The 17907-nt window shown below is 36.6% G+C and overlaps 1 protein-coding gene across 1 annotated transcript in view; it reads left to right on the top strand.

Moving 5' to 3' along the window:
* Positions 1–8982, top strand: part of LOC106065936 (barH-like 2 homeobox protein) — a 28830-nt gene extending 19848 nt beyond the window's left edge. The window contains exons 3-5 of the mRNA XM_056040454.1: positions 5852–6080; positions 6740–6857; positions 7928–8982. Coding sequence (XP_055896429.1) covers positions 5852–6080; positions 6740–6857; positions 7928–8107 — 527 coding nt within the window. The 3' untranslated portion in view covers positions 8108–8982. The remainder of the gene's footprint in view (positions 1–5851; positions 6081–6739; positions 6858–7927) is intronic.
* The last annotated feature ends 8925 nt before the right edge of the window (positions 8983–17907 follow it).

Here is a 17907-nt window from a genome sequence, read left to right as displayed (position 1 = left end):
ATGATGCTGATGTACTTTAAAGTAAAAAAAAATTCCAGTCTTACAATTAGAAATGGTGATTATATTAACCAATTACTTGAACCCAACGTGGCAAGCATTGGGCTAGAAGTGGCCAAGAGATTCTGCAATATGATGCTGATGTACTTTAAAGTAAAAAAAAATTCCAGTCTTACAATTAGAAATGGTGATTATATTAACCAATTACTTGAACCCAACGTGGCAAGCATTGGGCTAGAAGTGGCCAAGAGATTCTGCAATATGATGCTGATGTACTTTAAAGTAAAAAAAAAATTCCAGTCTTACAATTAGAAATGGTGATTATATTAACCAATTACTTGAACCCAACGTGGCAAGCATTGGGCTAGAAGTGGCCAAGAGATTCTGCAATATGATGCTGATGTACTTTAAAGTAAAAAAAAATTCCAGTCTTACAATTAGAAATGGTGATTATATTAACCAATTACTTGAACCCAACGTGGCAAGCATTGGGCTAGAAGTGGCCAAGAGATTCTGCAATATGATGCTGATGTACTTTAAAGTAAAAAAAAATTCCAGTCTTACAATTAGAAATGGTGATTATATTAACCAATTACTTGAACCCAACGTGGCAAGCATTGGGCTAGAAGTGGCCAAGAGATTCTGCAATATGATGCTGATGTACTTTAAAGTAAAAAAAAATTCCAGTCTTACAATTAGAAATGGTGATTATATTAACCAATTACTTGAACCCAACGTGGCAAGCATTGGGCTAGAAGTGGCCAAGAGATTCTGCAATATGATGCTGATGTACTTTAAAGTAAAAAAAAATTCCAGTCTTACAATTAGAAATGGTGATTATATTAACCAATTACTTGAACCCAACGTGGCAAGCATTGGGCTAGAAGTGGCCAAGAGATTCTGCAATATGATGCTGATGTACTTTAAAGTAAAAAAAAATTCCAGTCTTACAATTAGAAATGGTGATTATATTAACCAATTACTTGAACCCAACGTGGCAAGCATTGGGCTAGAAGTGGCCAAGAGATTCTGCAATATGATGCTGATGTACTTTAAAGTAAAAAAAAATTCCAGTCTTACAATTAGAAATGGTGATTATATTAACCAATTACTTGAACCCAACGTGGCAAGCATTGGGCTAGAAGTGGCCAAGAGATTCTGCAATATGATGCTGATGTACTTTAAAGTAAAAAAAAATTCCAGTCTTACAATTAGAAATGGTGATTATATTAACCAATTACTTGAACCCAACGTGGCAAGCATTGGGCTAGAAGTGGCCAAGAGATTCTGCAATATGATGCTGATGTACTTTAAAGTAAAAAAAAATTCCAGTCTTACAATTAGAAATGGTGATTATATTAACCAATTACTTGAACCCAACGTGGCAAGCATTGGGCTAGAAGTGGCCAAGAGATTCTGCAATATGATGCTGATGTACTTTAAAGTAAAAAAAAATTCCAGTCTTACAATTAGAAATGGTGATTATATTAACCAATTACTTGAACCCAACGTGGCAAGCATTGGGCTAGAAGTGGCCAAGAGATTCTGCAATATGATGCTGATGTACTTTAAAGTAAAAAAAAATTCCAGTCTTACAATTAGAAATGGTGATTATATTAACCAATTACTTGAACCCAACGTGGCAAGCATTGGGCTAGAAGTGGCCAAGAGATTCTGCAATATGATGCTGATGTACTTTAAAGTAAAAAAAAATTCCAGTCTTACAATTAGAAATGGTGATTATATTAACCAATTACTTGAACCCAACGTGGCAAGCATTGGGCTAGAAGTGGCCAAGAGATTCTGCAATATGATGCTGATGTACTTTAAAGTAAAAAAAAATTCCAGTCTTACAATTAGAAATGGTGATTATATTAACCAATTACTTGAACCCAACGTGGCAAGCATTGGGCTAGAAGTGGCCAAGAGATTCTGCAATATGATGCTGATGTACTTTAAAGTAAAAAAAAATTCCAGTCTTACAATTAGAAATGGTGATTATATTAACCAATTACTTGAACCCAACGTGGCAAGCATTGGGCTAGAAGTGGCCAAGAGATTCTGCAATATGATGCTGATGTACTTTAAAGTAAAAAAAAATTCCAGTCTTACAATTAGAAATGGTGATTATATTAACCAATTACTTGAACCCAACGTGGCAAGCATTGGGCTAGAAGTGGCCAAGAGATTCTGCAATATGATGCTGATGTACTTTAAAGTAAAAAAAAATTCCAGTCTTACAATTAGAAATGGTGATTATATTAACCAATTACTTGAACCCAACGTGGCAAGCATTGGGCTAGAAGTGGCCAAGAGATTCTGCAATATGATGCTGATGTACTTTAAAGTAAAAAAAAATTCCAGTCTTACAATTAGAAATGGTGATTATATTAACCAATTACTTGAACCCAACGTGGCAAGCATTGGGCTAGAAGTGGCCAAGAGATTCTGCAATATGATGCTGATGTACTTTAAAGTAAAAAAAAATTCCAGTCTTACAATTAGAAATGGTGATTATATTAACCAATTACTTGAACCCAACGTGGCAAGCATTGGGCTAGAAGTGGCCAAGAGATTCTGCAATATGATGCTGATGTACTTTAAAGTAAAAAAAAATTCCAGTCTTACAATTAGAAATGGTGATTATATTAACCAATTACTTGAACCCAACGTGGCAAGCATTGGGCTAGAAGTGGCCAAGAGATTCTGCAATATGATGCTATGCTCTTTTTTTTAAATTTAATTTTATGTTATTTTTCCTGTAGGCGTTTTTGATTCAAATATGCAAATTATATTTAAAGAAAAAAATAAATGCTGTGAGATGGCTTTGTACAGTCGTTCACCCCTGCAGCAGTACATCTTTGTTATTTGTGATATGGATTGTAGAGGAAGGTTGGGGGGGGGGGATGTCTGGCTAGGGTGAAAACACTGATCATACATTACCTGATCAAGTTTGATTTAAAAAAAAAATGTCATTTATTTTAAAGTAGTTCTTAACAAAGTCTCTCCTTCCGAGTTGCCAGGCGACATCTTGGCGTTCTTGCTTAACATTCGCCAAAATTGGGGATGGGAGGTGGTGCTGGGGTGGCTGGGGAGAAACAGCTTGACAAGGGCGGCAATTTGATCGAACTCTATTCAGAGCACTCAGTACGAGTGGAAATAGTCCGGGTAGAGTTATCTCCATCGTGGAGACGCTCTTCGTCCGTTCATTTGTGGGGACGTATTTGGTTCAGTTAGATGCGTGAATTGTGTCAAAATCTGGCAAATCAATCGACGATCATCTCTCACGATAAGTGGTCCTACAGAAGAGTGTGTTTATTACTCTCATTTGTCCTTGTCTCCCAAGCACTATACACTAATAAACCCCAGAAATATACAGGTCAAGGTCATACAGTTTAAATTTTCTCTGACTATAGCATAGCACACACAACATTTTTAAATGAAATACTTTTGAAAACAATTTATTTGGATTTAAAAAAAAAACGTGATTCTAGCCCTCACATTTGGATGGTCTCTTCTTTTCAATTGAGATCATCCTAATGTGGGGGCCTAACATGACATTCAGAGGTATGCTGGGAAACAAGATCACAACGCGACTCTCTCCCCCCCCCCCCTGTTCCTGACACTCTCATCATAATTCACTGACATTTGTTTTCAAGACGGCCTTAACGGTGCTCCATAATTCACTGACATTTGTTTTCAAGACGGCCTTAACGGTGCTCCATAATTCACTGACATTTGTTTTCAAGACGGCCTTAGCGGTGCTCGGAGCACAGGGTGAGCGTCATATCAGGTCCACGAATGGCTGGATGCCACACTCGCCACACCCTAAGACCTCAAAAGGTTTGAGGATCTCATCAGATGGTTATTTAAGTATTTCCAGTAATGGTGGACAGCACCTTTATAAAAACGTATCTTCGTGGGTGGTCGTATATGTGCCGTGATGCCCCAATGGTCTAACGGGATAGGCGAAGTTGAAAGTATATTGACCTAAGATGTTACGTAGGAACGTAATGTATATACCAGCAAAAGTAAAGTTCCCCGTTCACAACTTGAGATCTATGGGGCAGATGATGTAAATGTCATCTGCTTCTGTGGCCATGGTTTACGAGTGTGTCATATGGCCAACACAACGACCAACCGTCAGGAATAGTAGAAAGAAAAGGTTGAAAAACGCTGTGACGCCCCATTCCTGATTAAAACTTTTTGTTAACACCTTGTACTTTGATCCTTGGTAACGTTTGTACCCCAAAGGACCACCGCAGTAACTTTTACGTATTCATTTTGTAGTCATTCTGCAAGTCTGTTCCGTTTGTACAGTACAAAGTAATCTACAGAACAGTAGCCAGTGAAAAAGTCCTGTTCTATCTAAATACAATGGCTCCAACACAGAGAGCCTACAATCGTCAAACTTAACTCTGTGCTGATGAGTAAAACCTAACATTGTTTGCAAACACCCTTAAATAATCGATTAGCCGATTACTGATCATTAACAATAAGCCGCTAAAACTGTTGGCTAAAAAAATCAACTAAAAAAAACCTCTGGAAAAAATGAATGTATTTTATGATATCAATAATTACACTAATAAACTGAAGAGATACACTGAATTGTAATGCTTATCATTTGAATTTCATTCGAGGATCAATCATTTCAATAATGGGATGACAATAATGTTCATAATCGACTATTTTATTAGCTTGATGGTCAACAAATGCAATATAAAACGCTTACTTTTAATTAAAATTCAGGTTTTAAAAAATGGTTGAGAGAGTTCAGATGTATGTGCACTAGTTGACACAGAGAGTTCAGGTGTATGTGCACTAGTTGACACAGAGTTCAGATGTATGTGCACTAGTTGACACAGAGTTCAGATGTGTGTGCACTAGTTGACACAGAGAGTTCAGATGTATGTGCACTAGTTGACACAGAGAGTTCAGGTGTATGTGCACTAGTTGACACAGAGAAATCAGGTGTATGTGCACTAGTTGGCACAGAGAAATCAGGTGCATGTGCACTAGTTGGCACAGACAGTCAGATGCATGTGCACTAGCTGGCACAGACAGTCAGATGTATGTGCACTAGCTGGCACAGACAGTCAGGTGTATGTGCACTAGTTGACACAGAGTTCAGATGTATGTGCACTAGTTGACACAGAGTTCAGATGTGTGTGCACTAGTTGACACAGAGAGTTCAGGTGTATGTGCACTAGTTGACACAGAGTTCAGATGTATGTGCACTAGTTGACACAGAGAGTTCAGATGTATGTGCACTAGTTGACACAGAGAGTTCAGATGTATGTGCATTAGTTGACACAGAGTTCAGATGTAGTTGACACAGAGCTCAGATGTAGTTGACACAGAGAGTTCGAAATGGTATTTTTAGTTGAATGTCTGTTAGGCAAAGGCCTGTCGAATGATCAGCATTTTAAATAAAAATAAATGTAATAGTTATCAGAATGTGTTAAGTTTGTACAGAATCATGAGATAATCGTCATAAAAATAACGAAACAAAACAACCCAACATATTTATAAAAAAAAAACTGATTTTAAACTAACTCGTCAGCTTCATTATCTCCCTTTATTTATCGACCACATTTTAACATGATTGGGACTAACGAAAATGCCAAAGAGTACACAATCTTTATTTTTAGCGCCCCTTGACTTCTTTTCTTTCTCTTCCATTTTCTATTCTTCTAAAAAAATAGACCTAAGAACAATGACCCACCCTCACTTCCACCAACGACCTAAGTTTGAAAATATGTGACTTCATCTGTAAATCTATGAGCTTATGACTTCATCTGTAAATCTATGAGCTTATGACTTCATCTGTAAATCTATGAACTTTCGTTCCCAGAGTCCAGCGATGGAAGACCGCACAGAAAGAGGGGCAGCTCCGGCTCCCCGTTGATGATCAAGTCCAAGAAGCCCAGAAAAGCCAGGACTGCCTTCACTGACCACCAGCTGTCTGTCCTCGAGAAAACTTTTGAGAGACAAAAATACCTGAGTGTCCAGGACAGGATGGAGCTGGCCTCAAAACTCAACTTGACAGACACGCAGGTCAAGACATGGTACCAGAACAGAAGGTACGAATGTTAACTACAGCATAATATTGTGTTTCTATCCAGCCCACTCAACCACCAAAACAAAACTAATTTGGAGAGCGCAAATGAAATGGCAATAGAATTACACAAATTAATGCTCATTAGAGAAATATGAATAAACAAAAATAAAAACAACAAATAAGCTTACAGCATAATTATACATAATAATAATAATAAGATGGTAAAAATATTACCAGAACCAATGAGCTGATAGTATTCTGAGAATCTTTGAATTATCTTTGGACTCTCAATGATAATAATAATGGAGACATTATGCTGGCTAATAAGATTTATATAAAAAAAACTTTTTACCAAAACTCTTTTTTTTTTTACATTAACTTCAAATACCTTACACATTTTTCTTAGTCCAATGTGGGAAGGTGGTCAAAAGCACATATAGAAATGAAAGAATCAATCCTTTATTTCAAGCTAAACTTTTGCACACATTAGTATCGCTGGTTAACAAAAGTGATAAGCAATGTCGCTAAGAAAGTGAATGGAGTGGATTCGATCCTCATTCTGGCCAACATTTGTCTCTTTATCTTTGCACTGACAAATAAAATATGAATATTTAGTTTGCTTTAGTCTTGGAACATTAGTTACGAAATGATTTTAATTCTGTAGTACTTGTTTGTCTCCAGAACCAAATGGAAACGTCAGACAGCTGTTGGTCTGGAACTTCTTGCTGAGGCAGGAAATTACGCAGCAGTCCAGAGAATGCTACAGACCAATCCCTATTGGTTCAACTATCACCCTCAGGTCTGTGTTGGAGATTTCAAACGTTCATTTTAAATAAGCTGTCTATGTTCTTGACAACAAAATAAAACAAACACATTGATAACTAACTATGGCAGAGTGGCAATACCCACATTTATTTTCAATCTTGAGAATATCTTATTTGGCATATCTTTTATTTTGTTTTATTATTTATTTTTTATTTTTTTGGGCCTTGTTTTCTCCAAAGCCAAACCACTTTAAGATTGTGGATGCACGGTCGTTGGATTGTTACCTCAAGTCCAATTCAATCCGTTGTAGGCGTATTCTTTTTTATTTGAGAACTTGAACTAAACTTGAACTGAATTCTTTCTAAACCCAAATGAACGTCACATTTCGTGACAGTATAGAACACAGCTTTCAATTTCAATTGAGAGGAATGTAGGAACTAGAAACAAAAATAGCAATCACATGAGCATTTTAAACAAGATACAACTAAAAAAACAAAAACAAAAAAACATAACACGTTTTTTTTTCATTCATCTCTCGTCTCCCACTTGGGCTCTCTCTACAAATTCCTATCCCCCTATTTAGAACCTCAACTTCGATGGACTTACATCATAAAGTAAAGTTCTCCTTTCAGACCTGCGGGCAGATGATGTAAAGATCATCTGTTTCTATGGCCCACATTCAACGAGGAAGTTATGCGGCCAGCACAACGTTTACTTCCCCCCCCCCTCCCCTTATACCACTTACCTTCTAGTTTGAATGCCAAGCGCTTCGCCACTCCGCCACCGCGCCTCTACATCATAATCTATTCAGATAATAAAAACCAATTCTCTGCCGTAATTTTACTCCTTGTTGCATCACGCACACACATTCCATAACAGAGGTGACCGCGGGCAAGCTTAGAACTCTGGACAATCGTTACCACATTACCAATCACATAGCACACGACCAGACAGCTAATAAGTGCATTAAAATAAGGCTTTAATTAGTTATTTAATTTTTTTTAAATAATTACCATACATATTCTCTACCTCCATATTTAAACGGAAATTAATTTCCGTGGACTGAAGTTTTAAACTATCGCATTGTTCTTTGTTTATTTTCAGGCCGCGGCCATCTTGTCCAATCTGGATGCCCTCTACTTCCGGAACCCTGAAAATTCAATGTCGCCAGCGCCTCACCGGCCTCTGCTACCCCGTATGTTTATTCATGGACTCCAGCAACACGTCAGTCAACTTCCGGTTCAAAGCTCGCCATCTTTGTTTCCGGCTGAAAATAGAGGATGAAGACGAATGAAAATAAAAAAAAACAGTATTGGGGAAAGCAATACAAATCAGAAACAGGAAGGAGAGAGAGAAAAAATGTTTAAAACAACACATGAATCTTAAGACAATGATTGCTTTCAAAAAATAATAAATTCTATCTTGCCTATTTTGTGTGTGCACAGTTTTTGATTTGATTTCTACGTCGCCGTCACTATTCTTGACTTTATGAAGACAAGAGTCAATGCAGTACTTTATTTTTTCCACTACAAGTGAGAGTGGCCTCTCTTGGAAATGAATCGATACGCTCGTCGAAACTTCAGTGCAAAGGAATCATTTCTTTATAATTATTCAGACACACTTGACATTGAATAACTGTTGACATTTTAAAATGCTTGAACTTAAAACGATCCTGCTTGATTAAAAGCAGTTGCTCTTGGCGTGTGGTCTATTTAACCCCTTAAGTCAGTGCTATATATTCTAAATGATATATAAAACGTTTTCGGTTTTGAGGCGAATGAACACTAAATAACGTATAAAGTGAGGAGCAAAAATGTGTTCTCTGCAACAATGCTGAATTGAAAAACAGTGAAAAACAATAAGATTGGCATTCCTATCTTGAAAATATTTGGCCATTGTTAAGATTTTTTCTTAGCACACAAATATGGCTAAAACACAAGTCAGACAATTATTGTAAATAATAATAATACCTATAACTAATTGTAAAAAAATATTGATTTTAGACTAAAAGACAATCATTTTAAATCATTTTTTTTTCATTTGGTGATGTTTTCTTAATTAACAAATATTTTTGTTTTCTTTATAAGAGATTTATGATAAAATATATGCTTTTCTTTTATATAACCAATGTATATCAATAAAAACAACTTCATTTCTTATTTCACCTTTGTTTATTTTTTCCTGTATTATGGAGAAGGAATATGAGATCTTTCTTGTAATTCATTTTTTTTTATACAGACGTTCTTATAAACCTTATATGTAGAGCTTGTTTTCAATGGAAACAATACTATTTACAATACTTGTGTACAAGATACATGACAATGTATACAAGATACATCACAATGTATACAAGATACATGACACAACTCACCTCTTGTTCTTAAATGACGTCAAAGTAAAATGTCCAGCCATCTAAGTGCAGGTGGCACTCGAGCAAGAAAACTTTGACACTTAGACTCCAGTCCAAAAAACCAACCAGTAAATAATGGGTTTAGGTCATGAGATCTTCCTGCGTATAGTTCATGACAACAAGGACAATCTGTTACATTGTAGGTATTTTTTAGAACAAGTCATGTTTCAGGTCTCCTCTCACAATCACCAACAAAACCTGGAAGATAAGATCTTGAAACAAAACAAATGGACTGTGGATAGCATTGATAATAATAATAATAATAATAAAATTATTCTCGTTGCCTGTCTGAGGGCAGAACTACTGTTAAGATGTTTGAAAAATATTTGACATGTTTCGTGTGTTCCTTCAGAGTTGAAGATAGTTTACTTACTTCCTAGTCAAAACCTCCCGCAGGACGACGGGGGATGGCAGAGGGCATAGTATGAACCAGGGACCACCGAGAAGTCCGAACGACAGTCTAGTGCGCATGTTGCAAGACAAGGAGGCCATTCTGGCACATCACCAGAAAATTTCTCAGTGGACACTTTTAAAGGGACCTCAATGAATTTCTCTCTAACGAAGCTCGACGTTGTGCCAGAGAATGAATCTTAGTTTATTTTCATAATAATAATAATAATAATAATAATAATAATAATAATAATAATATTAATATGAATATGAATGCTTACAATTGAGATGAATAAGCAACATTATAGATTAATTTAAATAATAATATATCCTACTGTGATATCACCCGAAGGGGTGGTGACTATTTACCTTGCAGACATCTTTGAGACCATGACCATTGCTAGGAAGATCTTTGCTAATTATGATTGCGCAGTACTGCTGCAGACCTGCCACGTCATCCGAATATTTCTTGGTAAACACTCTTAGAGAGTACAATAAGTTTGTTTCATTGAAAGATTGTAACCATGGCAGTGCCATCAAAACTCTGTTTGCTTGTTAGTTTCTTGTTGGAGATTTTCCTACATGGCGGAGAGACACAATAAATAGCTGGCTTTCTGGTATGCCCGGTGTAAAGACAGAGTTGATAAACTAGCTTCGTTTCGTTCTTTTTTTTAACTCTATGATTTCATTTTTTTGTGCAATTTTCAGCACTGCAGCATAAAATATTAATAGCGCTTCTGTTTGTAGCAAAAAATAATTTCAATATTAGAATGAAACATTAAACTCTCACTTTATGACCTAAAACTTATTTAAGACAAGTGGGCAACTAACTAGCAATAAAATAAAGGCAATTTGATATGAAGATAAACTGCCCAGCTCAATTCTTTTCTTTTTTTCTTTTGTCGTTGTCAATAACAACGTCTTTAGTTTTTGTGTGAAAATATCGACAGTAACCAATGTAGCCTGTGTCAATAACAATATAATATTTCTTATTGCACGCTGTTTATTCTTTTCAAAAGATAAGATCCTCTGGCTTCTCTGAGTGAGAAAGAAAATGTGTTTTATTTTAATCAGAAGACTACAACGAACCTGTGAGTCTCTTAAACATAGGCCCTATGTTGATCCTGACAGAGAATGACTACATTTAAAAAAAAAAATGGGTAAAAATGTATTTCACAAAAAGATGTTCCGATATAGCTACAACTCCCACGTTTAACTAGTGTTTCTCTTTGCTGTCTCTGTTTCTCAACGCCGCCCATTTTGAACTGTGCAAAATGATTTGCGTAATTATAAGTTTAGATTTCTAAATGAGTTCTCCCCCATTCCTCTGTCTCTCTCTCTCTCTTTCTCTCTCTCTCTCTCTCTTTCTCTCTCTCTCTTTCTCTCTCTCTCTCTCTCTCTCCCGCCCCCCAATTAGTCTATCAAGGGTAGGTAACTCATCCTCTTCCAATGGGGACAACCTCTAATATTTCATGGGAACCGCAGGTATGGGAAGCACCGTGTCTTATTGTCTGGTTACAAGACAGGACTTTAGAGAGCGAGATAATATCTGACAATTATCTCTCACAAAGGTAGCCTTTCTTTATTCCCCCCCCTCCCCTCCAACGACAACAACCCCCCCCCCTCTCTAGACATACAGAGCGGGTACGGAAGTGAGGTCTTAGTAGTGTCATTAACAAATGGCAGACATTAGGGCACCTCAGCAGAACAAACAACCTATTAACAATTTTTCTTTTGCGTCGTATGTTTATTTGTTTTTTTTATTTGAATAGCTTCAACTACGAGATATCGATACGAATCAGTTGATTGGTTTAAAATATCAAAGCATAATTACCAATAAAACGATATATTGTTTTAGTTGACCTTTGCCCTCTACTACAGACAGGCCACTGTTCGATAAGCTGAGCTTTGAATATATTGTAAAGCTTACACTGTAAACCAATGACTTGGCAACAAGAAAAGTCTTTGACAGATCCTCAACTACGTCAGCCGTGTGGATAGTTTTCCTGGAATTTTGACTTTTGTACGGAACATTATCCTAAACAAAGCATTACTTTTTTAAAGCTTTTAAATTATACAACAAATCTTTCTAATCTCTAGACCAACCTTTGTTTCGTGTTTCTCTAGACTCTGGAGTCTCCAAGTGTCCATTGCTGTCTATTTTATTATTTTGTTTCAAGAGCTAGATTGTCCAACTGTCTTGCGCCAAATGACGTGGCCTGTGTGGCAGAGAGGCAGACACCGCTTGGCTACAGTTTGATTACCTAACAAGGAGGCTCTTCCATGAAATCAAGAAACTCTATGCTGATATGTCATTGACGTTTTATAGAATAAATATATAACATATTGTGATATCAGCCGAAACGGTGGTGACAAAAGACTTCGCAAATATCATCGGAGCCCTGAACATATTGAAGAAGATTCTGATAACCTGACAGAGGGCAGAACTGCTGCGGGCCTGCCATATTATTCGACGATTATTCAGTAAACATGGTGACAATCTGCCTATATCTCTGCTAATGCTAATAATAAATGTATGAAACACTGTTGGTAAAATAAGCGACAGACATAACATGGAGTAAGTGATGGAGATGGCATGGTCTCGAATGGTAGTAATACCGTTGAAAACTTGCTACAGCGGTACTTATCAGCAATGCCTTTTACTCCATCAGATATGGTGGCCCAGACAATAGTAAAGAGTGAAGAGGTGGCTGGCAGTCAAGAAAGTCAACGTTTTCCATTATCCAGAAGATGATGAGAGGCTACATTAAATCTATAGATCTAGAAATTCTCTAAAATACCTTAAAAAGTTTTTTCAGCATTGATATAATTGTGTATCTAGTCTATCTAGATTTTAACATTCTAAATGTGTAGTTTATATTGTCTTTTTGACATTCTAAATGTGTAGTTTATATTTTCTGTTTGACATTCTAAATGTGTAGTTCATATTGTCTACATGGTTATTGAAATAGAAAAGGAATATAGGAAATTAAGCATATGCTTTTTTTTTAAAGTCAAGTAAAACTCGCTGTAACCCTATAGCACTACAATATTGAATCAATGCACCCTCGCAGTAATGATGGAGGAAACGCCACCGTCTAAGCCCCGATAGCCAACAACGGCGCAGGTCTCAATTACAGACAACTCAGATTATTGGTTGCCTCAGTATTGTTGTCCGTTGTTTGTCGGCTGCGCTTGCTGGAGTTGCGATCTGGACTTTGCTGTAAGACTTCAAATTGTTGTCCATTGTTGTCGATGTCCATTCTGTAGTGTAATGGAAGATTTAGAAACAAACTTTTGAGCTTGTAATGATCAATTTTTTAAAAACATATTTGAGGATACATTGAAAGACAATACAACACTAGAAGAGGACATTTTCCTTAGAGATTTTAATCTTATTTTTTAACCTTTATTTTTGGTAATACAATCCATATTTACATTGAAATAAGCATGGCCAATGACACTAGCTCCAGCTGGAATAAGCTGCCCAGTGTGCAGTCGAACATTTCGGCTCACATAGATCTCACCAGCCACACGAGGAGGCACAAAACCCCAGTGCAAAGCCCTCAGCCCCCAGGAAGACAAAAGTGGTCATCATCAAACCACGATGAACGAACTATATATATATACAGTGAAATTAAAGTTATCACCAAAGATTTGGATTTAGTACTTAAAAAAAAAGAGTTGTACAATTGCAGACTATATTCTCCCCAGAAAATGAAACAATGTCATTTAAAAATAATTTTTTTTACATTTCATTACCTTTTCTAAAAACATCATTGAGGAAAAACTGAAAGGAATAATAAAAACAAACAAACAAACTACAAAAAAAAAAAAAACAAGGTTACAAAGACAGTTTGTGTGGAGACACAAACTTAAAATCGGCCCCCGAAATGGTCCACCCAGGCAGGTAAAAAGGCAGGTTTCAATATTTTCAGAAAGAACATCAGAATGAAATTCTGTCAAAGACAAATGACAGAGAAGAATGGAGAAAGAAGGTTGACGGATCTTGCGTGGTGCCCCAGCGGACCACATAATAAATTTCTTTAGTTCAGTGTTCTATCGTCAGTAGGCAATAGTGCAGTTCAAGCGATACTACGATAAACTACTCATTAATTGTTGTTTTAAATTATGTGCAACTTATATGCATTTTAAATAGATTTTTTTATCTTTTTGTGTAAATGTACCTAGCATGTGAAGTCTGGACTTGGCGGCCTGTGCGTAACGTCACAAAACTAGACTAATCGGACAGAATGACAAGTACCAGCACAGTGCTGTGGAGTACTCAAGAGCAGGACAAGACACACAGAAAGTCTCTGGTCATCCACTGCACCCAAACTTGTCCCCGGACGTCTTGACCAAATCTTGCTTCCGGAAAAGGACGGGCTTTAGGGCGAGAGAGTGAGGTCGACGTGTTGCGCGAATCCTCCTCACTTTAATCCAAATTCCAGCGCAAGTCACTTGTCATCCCCCTCCCCCACCCCTATATAACATAACTTACTTAACTTAGCAATACAAATGTAAAAAAAAAATACATTTTTTGACAAAAAATCTAAAACCGTTTGCATAGATGTGTTAAAGATATGGTAGATATGTATTTTCCCTACTAAGGAACCTTTAGTGTTTGTTCCTATTAATAGTAAATAGTTGTAAAAGTGGTGTATTTTAATGAAAAACTGCTTGCGTAAGTGATTTAAAAAATTAGATTTTTCACTTTTCAGAAAAGAAAAAAGTAGCCGTTGCATCAGAACTTTGAATGGTCTAAAATATTATGATGTCGGATTTTCACTATCTTTTCTAGTTTATGAGATCTAAACGGGACGGACGGACGGACAGACATTCCACACAAAACTAATAACGTCTTTTCCCCTTTCGGGGGCCGCTAAGAAGACGACTTGGGCTATCAGTATTTCGGATACATAAACTTTTTTAAAGAGTATTACAGTATTCTTTTAAACCCTTGCAACCAAACAGTAGGCGGAGCTAATGTTCCCAAGAGCTTCTCTATTTCCCGCCATCATGGTGACAAAGGCGTTAATTTTGATCCAGACGATAAGAAAAAATGTCGCCTCTGCGAACAAAATTGTCTTTCTTTTATTTGTGTGTGTTTAGGTCGATTATGAGGTTTATACTTTCCGCTAATGAGCCCTGAGATTTTGATTTCTGAGATACAATGAATTCACCCCCCCCCTTTTTTTTTTTCTTTTTTTCTTTTAAAAAAAAAGTTAAACTAAAGGAAGAGATAGATAAAGGATAGCGCGTTTTCAAGTCTAGACAATATTAAACGGTTCTCAAAAAGGAGTTAGTCAGACAAAATGTTGATGTTGCAGAGACAAAATGTTGATGTTGCAGAGACAAAATGTTGATGTTGCAAACTGTAGTTTCTAAGATCCTTTCGATCTTTTCATGCAAATATGGTAAACATAGTCTAGATCGATGAAGTTATAATGCTTTCATAGAGTTGGAAAACTTTTTGTTTGAGAGTCTTAAGTTTGTTTTAGGGCTACAATACATACACTACGGTCTAAGTTAGTACCCAAGGAACGTTTACGCCAAGTTTTATCAAGATTGGTCAAACGGTTTTGATTTCTATTCGTAACATACATACATACATACATACATACATACATACATACATACATACATACATAAATACATACATACATACATACGCCTTACTTTCTACTTTATAATATAGATGAACTTTACATCATCTGCCCTAAAGAACACAAGGTCTGAAAGGAGAACTTTTTTTTTTTTTACTATTTTTATTATTCTTATTATTTACTTGAACACAGGAAACCAGGTGACAAGTGGAGTTTGTGTAAAACTGTGTAGGCAGACCTAGTGGGTCCGTTGAGTTCCAACATTACATTTACATACTGACACCAAGCACACATTCACAACGGCCACTTTGAATGAATCCATTATGATGAGAGACAGAGTGTGTACGACATATAGTTGAAGAGTTGTGTCCCTTTTCGCAATCTTATCGAGATTGGGATGAATTAATACAGTTATTTAATAACTCGAATTCCATTTTGTGTTGTAAAAATAGTTTTCATGTATGCAAGTGTACATGCAATATGCCTACTCAAAGGTAAGCATTTAATTGTTTCATCAGGGCCGGATTTACGGCGGTGAGGACTATGAAGTCGCCTAGGGACTCACCCTTTAAAAAAAAATGGCGGGGGGAAGGAATGACAAACACAATACTATACACTTTAAAAAATATAAAACATATTAAATATAAAAAAAAGATTTAGAAAAAAAATGAGATAAATCTTTTCAAATACTCTATTCCTTAATTCAAAAATATTTTGAGGGTTTAGATTTAATTATCAACATCAATTAAGTGCGTGTCTTATTCAAGCACTCAATTTGGCCTCCTCAACAAAAAGAAAAAAAAATCCGGTTCAAGGTCTCCACTAAGTAAAATCCGACATTGTTTTGTAAGCAAGATACAATTTTACCCACTAGGAAGATGCTCGTGTACAGTACAGCATGACTACCATGAAACTATTTCTATGTGTTGAACAGTGCTTAGTCAGAGTTAGTTAGTACAAATACAAAGAGTGCTCTGGAAGGACAGTCACTAAGTTAAAAGTCACATAATTTCGAACGCAGGCAACAATGAAAGAGAAAATTTTAATTGATTTATTTAGATTTTGAAAGAAGTCTGCACATTACATTACACGTTTCAAAGTATAGATATATATAAGTAAAACATACAAAACACTTTAAAAAAAAACAACAAAGCTTATATTAAGGGTAGGCCTACTTGTATCAATTAGTTTGGATCAGTCATGTTATTAAATTTGTAATAGATCTAGACCAGTGATTCCCAAAGTGGTCTATATAGACCCCCAGGGGTCTACGAAGACCTCCAAGGGGTCTACGAAAGTGAAACAATAAATTGGGGGTCTATGAGATGTCCACGGGGGTCTACGACATTAGATTTCATTTAAGCAGGTCGAGTTACTTTATTTTCACATTTCATTAATGTAATTATTTCCTTCACTAATATATGATTTGTACCTTCGTTAATTCTTTATCTTGCTATTCAAATGAAAAATTGTTGTAATCAATTTCAATACTTATTTAAATAGCTTAATTTTGTCTACATGCAACTAATATTTAGAAAAAGAAAAGAAATGTAGACAGTACATCATTAATTATTTAAAATTGGGATTCCTTCCTTCCTTGTCAAACAAGCAGTTGCCTAAGTGACTTTTTTATGACGATATGAACCAGTTAAGCTGGAAGATCATCTGAGACAATGTCACCCTGATAACAATTAAGATTAGAAAAACCTTTGAACACTCAAAGTTCAAAATAGAACCACAAAATTTCTGTTCGACATCATATAGAGAAGATGATGGTTTGTGAGAGTCTTACAAGATTTCTTTTCTTATAGCAAAATACTGAAAACAGCCAAGGTCAAACATTGATTCTACCAGCCGTTTTGCACAAACCTACATCTGTTATTATTAAAAGAATTTCGTTAAGCAACAATACAGTTCAAGGTCGCTTCGGTGGCATGAGTTATAAAATTAAAAGCTTCTTTTGTAAATTTTTGCAAAAGACATAAATACAGTTTGGTCTGACAAGGTGTAGCGCTGTGTGCTACAAACTGTCTAATGGTCACCATCTCATCTCATCTATGCCTGTGGTTCCTTCTGGGTATAGGCCACCAACCAGCTTCCTCGAGGCATCTCGGTTCTGGGCGAATCTCTCCAACTGTCCCCACGTCTTGCCCATCTGCTAGGCATCTGCTTCCAGATTGCGGAGACCTGGAGAACCATCATCACCACCATGAAAAAAAATCCAGGTATTCATCAAAACCTGCCTGAGGAAGATTCTTATAATCCGCTGACCAGACAAGATCTCGAATGAGGAACTGTGGCAAAGAACAAAGCAGCAGCCCATTAAAGTAGATATCCTTCAGAAACGCTGAAGATGGATAGGACAGACCCTTCGCAAGCCTGCATCCAACATAACAAGGCAAGCCCTAACTTGGAACCCCCAAGGAAAGAGAAAGAGGGGACGGCCCAGGAATACATGGCGCTAATGGTCACCGTCTCCTTATATTTCCTTAGGGTTGACCCACGAGACCTTTCCCATGTTTGGGTATAGTAGCAAGGCAGCAGGGGTTTGAATTCAGTTTTCCTTCTGCTAGGTGAGTAGCAAGCCAAGGCAATGAGCCCTTCCTGCTCGAAGCTTACTGGTTTAGGAGACAGTTATTCGCCTTCGCCCTTTCTCCTGTTAATGAAAACAGTTCCGC

The sequence above is a fragment of the Biomphalaria glabrata genome, chromosome 9, assembly GCF_947242115.1.
Source record: "Biomphalaria glabrata chromosome 9, xgBioGlab47.1, whole genome shotgun sequence".
In the NCBI taxonomy this organism is placed as follows: Eukaryota; Metazoa; Mollusca; class Gastropoda; family Planorbidae; genus Biomphalaria; species Biomphalaria glabrata.
This window is presented reverse-complemented; position numbering and strand designations above follow the sequence as displayed.